Source organism: Cajanus cajan, chromosome 2 (genome assembly GCF_000230855.2).
Source record: "Cajanus cajan strain Asha chromosome 2, NIPB_CcT2T_4, whole genome shotgun sequence".
NCBI lineage: Eukaryota > Viridiplantae > Streptophyta > Magnoliopsida > Fabales > Fabaceae > Cajanus > Cajanus cajan.
Genome location: NC_138518.1, coordinates 21,365,236 through 21,375,272, shown reverse-complemented (window position 1 = coordinate 21,375,272; position 10,037 = coordinate 21,365,236). Strand labels below are relative to the sequence as shown.

The 10,037-nt window shown below is 36.3% G+C and overlaps 1 protein-coding gene and 1 pseudogene across 2 annotated transcripts; both read right to left on the bottom strand.

Annotated features, from left to right (window-relative positions):
• Positions 1 to 949: 949 nt before the first annotated feature.
• LOC145954821 (uncharacterized) lies at positions 950 to 3,971 on the bottom strand. The gene is made up of 9 exons (XM_083069507.1): positions 3,768 to 3,971; positions 3,474 to 3,680; positions 3,136 to 3,387; positions 2,376 to 3,047; positions 1,791 to 2,288; positions 1,609 to 1,713; positions 1,453 to 1,522; positions 1,260 to 1,355; positions 950 to 1,168 (listed from the first exon to the last, which is right to left on the bottom strand). Exons 1-5 carry the CDS (start codon positions 3,969 to 3,971, stop codon positions 2,034 to 2,036), a joined length of 1,590 nt encoding a protein of 529 aa, XP_082925633.1. The 3' UTR covers positions 950 to 1,168; positions 1,260 to 1,355; positions 1,453 to 1,522; positions 1,609 to 1,713; positions 1,791 to 2,033.
• LOC145954207 (uncharacterized) lies at positions 3,187 to 7,509 on the bottom strand (annotated as a pseudogene). Its single transcript, XR_014431368.1, has 3 exons — positions 6,974 to 7,509; positions 3,768 to 6,654; positions 3,187 to 3,680 (listed from the first exon to the last, which is right to left on the bottom strand). The product of XR_014431368.1 is annotated as an uncharacterized LOC145954207 (transcript).
• Between the last annotated feature and the right edge of the window lie 2,528 nt (positions 7,510 to 10,037).

Below are 10,037 nucleotides of genomic sequence, written 5' to 3'. Positions count from 1 at the left end.
TGCAAACTCAATTTATACTGGTTCGGCCAGTACTGCCTACATCCAGTCCTCCCTACATCCAGTCCTCAAGTCTCCACCTTGAGATTTCCACTATTCTTGTAACTCTTACAAGACTTGAATCCTCCAACACCTTGGAACTCCCTTTCCTTGTGTTGAGATTCAAAAACCAACAAGGAAAAAAACCCTTTCTCCTTTACAGATCAACTGATCAAGTGGGTATTACAGAATGACTCTCTTTGAAGAGTAGATATTACACTTTCTAAGATCTTGATGAACTCTTTAGAAATTTTTGCAAATGACTTTAGCCAAGTAGTTTTCGTAAATTGATTTTCACAATAGAGTTCGTAACCTTCTTCTGAAAAATTATAGGTATTTATAGACAATTATTTCTTAGATTGTGTCTTTTCATGAAGAGTTGTAACTCTTTATAATTTTTCAAAAAAGATACTCTGGTAATCGATTACAAGACTTGGTGGAAAAAACGCTTTTAAAATCGATTATGGAACCGATTTTAAAAGAGCCGATTTTGAAAAGGTAGACTTTTAAAATCGATTATTAACCGATTTTAAAAGTAGACTTTTAAGATCGTTTGATTTATAACCGATCTTAAAAGTCTTGACTTTTAAAATCGGTTATAAACCAACCGATCTTAAAAGTCTACTTTTAAGATCGGTTGTTTTATAACCGATCTTAAAAGTCAAGACTTTTAAGATCGGTTGTGATTTTAACCGATCTTAAAAGTCCAGACTTTTAAAATCGGTTATGTAACAACCGATTTTAAAAGTCTACTTTTAAAATCGGTTATGGCATAACCGATCTTAAAAGTAGTGATTTTTTTTTTGTATGTTTGACTTGTTTTGGGAGCACCTCAGAACAAAAAACCTGCAGAAAAACCAGACAGTTCAAAATATTTTCTCAATGAAGCACAAATCGCATTCAAATGACAAGATGATAAATGTTAATCATATATATATAATTGAATAGTTTTAAATACATCTAATACATAAATGGACTACATTGCTCAATGAAATGTAAGTTCTAACTAGTTAAAGCAATACTATAAAACATAAGCCCAAACTAGTTAAAGTAATGGTCAATAAAAAATGTGGCCCATTGCTCCCTAATGATGTTTGTCTTCTAGCGGCAATGGTGATCGATCTATAAATATCTGTTAAGAAAAATTAAAATAATTAGTAATAATTCATAAAATATATAGAATGAGAACTTAAAACAAAAACTTTCAAAATTGTAAAACTTACTTCAGTCCACCCAGATACTATTTGTGAATCGACAATAGTATGTATTGTCTTCATTACATAGTATCCGCACTCATAATTTCCTTTTTGTTTATGAGACTACAAAAAGAATATAAAATCAATTTCAATAGAATAGTAATTAAAAAAATTACTAAATTACTTAAAAAAAATATCATTGCTAGAATTAAAATCTTACTTTAGGAGAGACCCAACTCATTTTTTTCTTCATCTTTGAACCCTTAAGTATATGATATCCTTCCATGGCCCTAATGATAAAATGACATTATGATTAGTGTAAAGTCAAATGTAATGATAATCAATAAAAGAAATTAGATATTTTTAAACAATTTACCTATCTAATAATTGTCTAAAATCCATAGGAGGAGGTTTATGCAACGAGCAAATGCATACAGCTATGTTGTCCATAGGACAAATAACTAAAAGTTGCCAATGAGCACTGCATTAAGAAATTATGAGTAATAGAAAAATAGTTTTTATAAAAAATTATATTTAATTATATAAAATTAAACTTACTCAGAAAAATAAGGGGCCAAGTAAACTTTTTTATTTGAGTCGAACATCCAATTTTGAATGTAAGCTTGTATTTCTTCAACTTTGTTTCCACTTTTTTGGATTGACTCAGGCTCAAAAAATCCATATATGTGATCATTTCCCTTATCCATGCTCAATTTATGGATAAATCTACAACGTTAGAAACAATGTTAGAAACAATGTTAGAAAAAATCAACAAAATATAATTAAAAATAATTTAAATACTTACAACAACCATAACTGCAAAATTGATATGTTTAGCATACAATGACCATTTGTAATCTCTGATATATCACTCTGACTTATATATAGAGGTACTTTACTAGACATGTTAAACACTTCAGGAGGCCAAGGGAGTTGTTTGAGTTGCTCGTCATCTTCCATATCTGCAACTAATCTCCATAGCCTTTTTATTGGAGGAAGATTTCTAGAAGGGGTAACAATGACCGTCCCTTTACCCTTTGGTGAGGTAACAATATCCTACTCCACAAAGTACAAAGCTAATATTATACAATATTATAATAAAATTACACCAACTTAAAATTAAATATTATTTAAATAACATACCTTCGTAGATATCACCTTTACTAACTTATAAGGCCACTGAAGGAAGGTGTTCAAGGCTTGTCCCATTGTCTGAACCTCCTCTGTGGGCATAGGAACTCTAGCCTCTGGTTGTCTCACATCCAACACTGAAACCCTAACCATATCATCTCCCATGACTTGATGGTGTACAGTGGACCCTAATATGTGAATCTGCCCTATACCCACAGGATCGAGTGATCCATCCACAAACAACTCACATTTATTAGATGTACCCGGGCCAGTGGCAGTAACAGGGGGAACAATAGAAGCACATGATCCCTTTGTACTCTCACGTGCAATAAATGGTTCTACTATTGGAGTACTTTGTTGAAATTGTTGGCTGAGTGATTGCATATGCTCTTGTAGTTGCCTTTGCATGTCCTCTTGTAGCCGCTTATGAATGTCCTCTTGCATCTGACTAAATTTTTGCTCATAAGTTGCTATAACTTGAGAGACCTTTAGTTCCACTAACTGGTCCACCGTGCTAGATGTCTGTGAAGATGAGCGTGATCCAAAGTAGGTTTGTAAACTATGACCTCCACCAGCAGCCCGAACCTGACCTGGGTGCTCAAGCTTTCCAATTGCAACTGTGAGTATATCCTGGCGTCCATGGGAAACAAAAGATCCCTCTGTGGACTGTTGTTCCAATATATCCTACAATACAAGACACAAAAACAATTTAATAAACATCTATTGATCCATATCTTAATTAGCATCATATGTACAAAACAGTTATACTTACTATCTTGTTAGAAATTTCTTTTGCTGCCTCAGTTGTAAACTCACCCATTTTTTTTATGCGACCATGCTTCCATAATTCATGACGTGTGGGTGGAGAAGGAGGACCACTAACTGTAGTCTCATCTTGGCTAGCTTGACGCTTCATAGCCTTCTCTTTCATCAACTTTTTCTTAAGCCATGGATAACCCCCACGAGACATCACAACAATGGTGTCATTGTTTGCCTGAATCTCTTGTGCCTTCTTTCTTTCCTCCTACAAAAGTACCATATAATGAGATTAAAGGTAAAAACATAATATTCTGAACAATACAAATAATAATGCATGTAATCCTAACTTACCAAAAACTCTTTAGTCATTCTAGACTCTACAAATGCGTTCCATGTCTCTTGATCTATGGTTGGGTTCTTATAACCAGGAAATTCACCTTTCTTTTTTCCAAAAATGTAATTGTTCATGAGGCTGGTCTTATATGCCCTCCACCTCTCAGCCACAATAGAGAGGGTTTTCCTTCTCATGTCCTCTGTCCTAGGAATGTCCCAAGTTTCCTACATTTATGATAACAATGAGTTAGCACATGTTATATCCTAATGAAGTTTAATAATGAAAATTGTTGAGTATAAATGAAATTTTACCGTAATATCTGCCCAAATATGGTTCTTGACAACCTCCTCTACATGATCCCAACTAGGCAATAAAATAGAAACCTTGGTTCTAGCAAGAACCCCCATGGTACTCATAAATTGGGTAGCTGAGTCCCCCGTAGGTCTCTTAGTTATCTCATCAATATCAACATGCAATCTCTCCTCATGAAGGCGTTTGGATGTGACATTCTTCATTCTAGTGGGACCTCTGACTTTCTTCTTGGCTGTAGTCTATGTAGAGTCTAAAGGAGAGTCTTGATGTTCATCCATATTTATCTGTTGACATAAACAAAATAAATTACAAGTCATTAGTATAAAATTAAATTTATAATAAATAATACTTAAAGTGATAACAAAAATAAAAGTATAAATAGAAGTAACTAACAAAAAAAACTATAATAACCTATTTTGGAAATATGATCAAGTTTGAATGTTCTCTCATATTCCTTCCTGATGATCATCACGAGTGGCATGTACATTATCAACATCATCTTCTTCATTAATAGTTGGCACCCGTTTGGACAAAGAAGGAGTATCCATAATATCAATTGAATCTCCAAATTCATCACCTATATTATTACTCTTACCTTGTAGAACAATTGACCACCTATTGTTAGATGGATCAGTGACATAAAATACTTGCTTTACTTGCATAGCCATGATAAAAGGCTCTTCCTTATGACAAACTTTATTGAGGTCAACCAAAGTAAATCCAAGTTCATCAATTTTGACACCATTGTTACTATCAACCCACTTGCATTTAAATACAGGTACTCGGAATGGACCATAATCAACCTCTCATATGTCTTCAATAACTCCAAAATAACACATGGATGCTGTGATGGGGTTCTTATCATTTCTGGTTGAAAAATGCATAGATTGAGCAACTAGCATAACACCACTATTTTTCATAGTACTTTTGTCATCTTGTGCCTTTGTATAAAATGAGTAATTGTTAATGTCATATCCACAGAAAGTAAACACATCAAAGTTAGGTCCTTGAGCTAGCCGTTGTAAAGTTTCAGAAACATTTAAATTTGTCCCAACATTCTTTTTGAACCACTCTATGAAAGTCTTATTATGCTCGTTCAACACCCATTTCTCAGGCATGCGAGGGTTGTTTCTCTTCACTAAGTCTTTGTGGGCATTTAAATAAGGAAGAACCTCAACAGTATTGTTTAATATATACAAATGTGCTTGAAGCACTTCTTCTCGCATCATGTTTTTTAGTTTTGTGCCTATTGTACCCTTCCCAGCACTTCGTCCCTCATGACGAGTCTTAGGAATGCCTATTGATTCAGCTTGATACATGTATTCAGTACAAAACTCAATTGCTTCCTCTGTAATGTACCTTTCTATGATGGATGCTTCTGGACGATATTGGTTCTTCACATACCCTTTTAGTATCTTCATATATCGCTCAATTGGGTACATCCACCTCAAAAAGACAGGTCCACACAATCTAACATCCCTAACCAAGTGGATGATTAAGTGAACCATAATGTCAAAAAATGAAGGAGGAAAATACATCTCTAATTGACACAATATAAGAACAGCTTCATCTTCTAGTTCATCCAACTTCTGAGGATCAATTACTTTGTTGCATATGCCATTGAAAAATAAGCAAAGCCTAGTTATGACTTGTCTCACATTTTTAGGTAAAACATCGCGTATAGCGATAGGAAGAAATTGTTGCATCAGTACATGACAATCGTGAGACTTCAAGCCAACTAATTTCAAATCTTTCATTGATACTAGACTTTTTACATTGGAAGAGTAACCGTGTGGCACTTTGACACCATGTAAACACTCACAAAAACATGTTTTCTCCTTTTTTGACAAAGTGTGACATGCTGGGGGCAAATATGTCCTCTTACCCTTAGATTGTGAATATAATTGTTGTCGTATCCCCATGAGTTGCAAATCTAGACGGGAGTTGAGCCCATCTTTTGTCTTGCCCTGAATATTGAGAAGCGTGCCGATTACACTATCACATACATTTTTCTCAACATGCATGACATCAATGCAATGTCTAACATCAAGAACCTTCCAATATGGAAGATCAAATAATATCGACTTCTTCTTCCATATGTTTGTATCTTTTGATTGTTTTTTAGTCTTACCAAGTACCACATTTAAATTTTTCACTCGTTCATAAACTTCGTCACCAGTTAATGCAGTAGGAGCAATGTCATATTCTTGATATCCATTAAAAGCTTTCTTTAACCTTCGATATGGATGGTTAGGTTTAAGAAACCTTCGATGGCTAAGGTAAACTGTCTTCTTCCAATTATGCAATTGATGATAACAAGTTCCCTCTTCACAAATAGGGCAAGCTTTATGCCCCTTAACACTATACCCGCACAAGTTTCCATATGCTGGGAAGTCATTGATTGTGCAGAACAACATGGCATGCAACTTGAATGATTCACTTGAATACCCATCAAACACATCAATTCCCTCCTCCCACAACATCTTTAAGTCTTTAACCAACGGACTTAAATAAACATCAATGTCATTTCCTGGTTGCCTTGGACCAGAAATCATCATAGATAACATCACATATTTGCGTTTCATGCATAACCATGGAGGTAAGTTGTAAATTATCAACAAAACAGGCCATGAACTATGCTTTGTGCTTAATTACCAAACGGATTCATTCCATCTGTAGCTAGTCCAAGCCTAACATTTCTTGGCTCCTTACCAAAATTTGGAAACATAGAATTAATTTTTTTCCATTGCAAACAATCTGCTGGATGCCTAAGTTGTCCATCACATTTCCTCTCATCTTCATGCCATCTCATCAACTTTGCATCATCTGCATTAGCAAACAAACGCTTCAATCTTGGAACAATTGGCAAATACCATAAAACCTTCGCCGGAGGACCCTTACTGCTAATATCATAATCAAAATCACCTTGCTTCTTTTTATATCGTGACAACCAACACCTTGGACATTCATGCAAGCCTTCAAACTCACCATGATATAGCATACAATCATTTGGGCATGCATGTATCTTCTTATACTCTAAACCCATGGGACACCACTTTTTTTGCCTCGTAGTTATGACTAGGCAATGTGTTACCTTCTGGAAGCATTTCTTTTAGCAACTCTAACAATTCTGTGAAACTTTTATCACTCCACCCATGTCTCGCCTTCAAATTAAACAATCTCAATACCGCTGACAATCTTGTGAATTTTGTGCAATTTGGATATAACGTCTTCTCTGAATCTTTGCATAAAGTTTCATACATATGTGCTCTCTTGAATGATTCTGGACCAACATCACGATCATCTCCTCAAGTCGATCATCCATATCTACCTCTTGTGTAAAATTTTGAGTTTGAGTTTCAGCTGGCACATTTGGAATGTCAATATTTTCACCATGCCATATCCAACGTGTATAATTCTTAAGAAACCCATCACATAGAAGATGTTCCCTTATAACATCAAGTTCTAAACGACTCCCATTACAACAATTAACACAAGGACAAAAAAACTTTCCATTCATATCATCAATACCATTCTGTATTACATATTCAATAAAATATTCAACTCCAGTCTCATATTGCTCACTTATGCGTGGTGCTCGTATCCAACTTCGATCCATAAGTTATGTTCTCTATCAAAAAGATAGACCATGGATGTCAATCTCACTATTTTTATACAAGGTGTGACCCTATCCCATTCAAGATTTTATTTTATACTTGATCAATATGTACTAGTACAATCCATTTTCTTAAACTTGACAAAATTTTGACAGCATTTTGTATTGGTCTATAAGTACATGAAATGAAAGTGGTGACATCAAATTATATACACCATGTAGACCCCTAAAATTGCCCGGGTCGGAAATAAAGCTTGAAGACTCTCGAAGACTGAAGGAAGATCAGCCAGAAGGACTCCTGGAAGGCCCTAGGAGGGTTCTCTGTAGGTCTAGAGGTCTTAGAATAGCTCAAAATAAGAAAGTGGAGGGAATGAAGCCCAATACGGCCGTACTGAACTTAATACGGCCGTATTGAAGCTTCAATACGGCCGCAGTGAACTCAATACGGCCGTATTGAAGTTTCTGAAACTTCAATACGGCCGTACTGAAATCAATACGGCCGTATTGAAGCTTCAATACAGCCGCAGTGAACTCAATACGGCCGTATTGAAATTTCTGAATTTCAATACGGCCGTATTGAACTCAATACGGCCGTATTGAAGTTCAAAAATTTCAATACGGCCGTATTGGCTCCAGGGCCCGTATTGGGCCTGTTCCCTATAAATATGACGTCAATTGGACGTCATTTGACACTTTGACACATAGTTTTAACCCTCTCCTTGAGTATTCTAGGGTTTTTGAGCAGTGTTCTGCCCTAGAAATCACTCGGAGAGTTGATCCGACGAAGTTCTTGAGCCCCGAGCCATTTTGCTTGAGGATCGAACCTAGTCGAAGGGAAATCCTCCGGATTTCCATAGTCAAAATTTTATAGGAGGGAGCGAGCGGGCTTGTAGAGCGAGGGAACGCCAAAAAGCTTCCCAGTTTTACTTTAATATATAAAAGCACGCTTCAAAGGTTTCTTCTTAAATCCTTCCTTTTACTGCTTTCTGTGTGCATATTTAAACTGTCATCATGTAGATAGTTAATTTATAATTGCTTAGAATAAATAGGGGTAATTTAGTAATTTTACGCTGTTATTTTAGAAATAATCTGTCATAGGGAACCCGAAAGGGGCGCTGTGGGGTGCTAACACCTTCCCCACGCGTAACCGACTCCCTTACCCGACTCTGGTTGTAATGGCCGAAGTCGATTCTTGAATCGATTGCCTTATCCCTTTTTCCAATGTTTTGAGTAAAACATTGGTGGCGACTCCACGAACCCTCCTTTTGCGAAAACCACTAATCCATGGAGGGTCCCGCTTGGGATTAATATGGATTGGTGAGCCTTTTAATAAAATTGCTCGTTTGACGAGGTCTCAGTTTGAGAATAAGTCATTCTAGCAATCCAATACATTTTCAAAACTACAAATAAAAGAGTCCAACCATCCTTCGCGAATGCCGAAAGCTCGTTTCGGGCCGGTGGCGACAGATGGCGACTCCGCTGGGGAAGCTTCGAGAGTCAATCCCATTTAGTGACAGATTGTTTTTAACAAATAATAGTTAAAATTACTTTATTACCCCTTGCTTGTATGATAACATGATTTATTATATGGCTTTAATAACTGTTGTATTTTTAAATTTACGCAATTGTTTGAAATAAAAACTGCACACAAACCTTTGCACACAACAGTTCCCTCTATACCCGGGGGCATGAGTGATTAACCATAGGGAGTGGATGTTAGTACGGCCGGTTGTCGAATGGGTCCATAGGTGCCCGTAGACCGTTGTCGGAAAACATCACTCAAGGTGATAACCATGAACTTGAGTCCGACGGTGCGTTGGAGCTTTCCATCGACTTACGACGAGAGGAATTGGGTCCCTATAATGGGGGCACCTTGGGGGCCTTTGACCAAGTGAGAACAGTTAGAACCTCCTTGAATATGCACTTTTCTGCAGGAGACCCCTACCTCGTGATTCGCTCGTGACTGTTCGTGGATGAGTGAATTGTTTGTGCATTTTTATGTGACATTGTATGAGCATACATTGCACTTTTAAACATACAACATTCTTTTTTAAATAATAAGAATAAATAGAAATAAAGATCTTCTAGTACATGGTGTTAACATCTACCTTCATTGCATTCATATAGGTAGTTTCCCTTTTCACCCAAAAAATACAAAAAAGATACAAAATATCCAAAAGAAAAAATATGTATTTATCCAAACCAAGCAATATCATGCATCATCTTAGGGACATCCTAAAAACATGATAATGCTTAGTTGAATAAACACTATGCATGCATATTCAACCTCATCATCTCATATCATGCATATAGATCATGGAGAGATCTAGGAGTCATTCATACATCTCTCCTAGTAATCCATTAATAAACATTAATAAAAAGAAAGAAATAATCGATGCGTATATTCAAAGAATGGATCACACGCCGTTCGTTATCAAGTGTAAGCCAACAACCGCGTCAAGCGAGCACACGTCAACTCCGTTGTTGGTAATCAAGACAAACAAAGGGGAAGGTCCAACACCATTAAGGATCACAGTTCCAAGGCCTTTCCCTTACAAATCAAATAAGGCTGTGCCGTGGATATACGACATCCACTCTTCTGCCGACAGCGATATCTCCAACATCGCTGGACTTGGGGGCATGACTAGGAGTG

Excerpts from the sequence above, each read along its gene's own strand:
- LOC145954821 (XM_083069507.1), bottom strand. The coding sequence starts at position 3,971 with ATGAAGAATGTCACATCCAAACGCCTTCATGAGGAGAGATTGCATGTT. Across the intron at positions 3,681-3,767 it reads ATATTTGGGCAGATATTACG|GAAACTTGGGACATTCCTAG; the intron begins GTAAAATTTCAT and ends TCATAAATGTAG. Across the intron at positions 2,289-2,375 it reads TAAAGGTGATATCTACGAAG|GATATTGTTACCTCACCAAA; the intron begins GTATGTTATTTA and ends TTTGTGGAGTAG.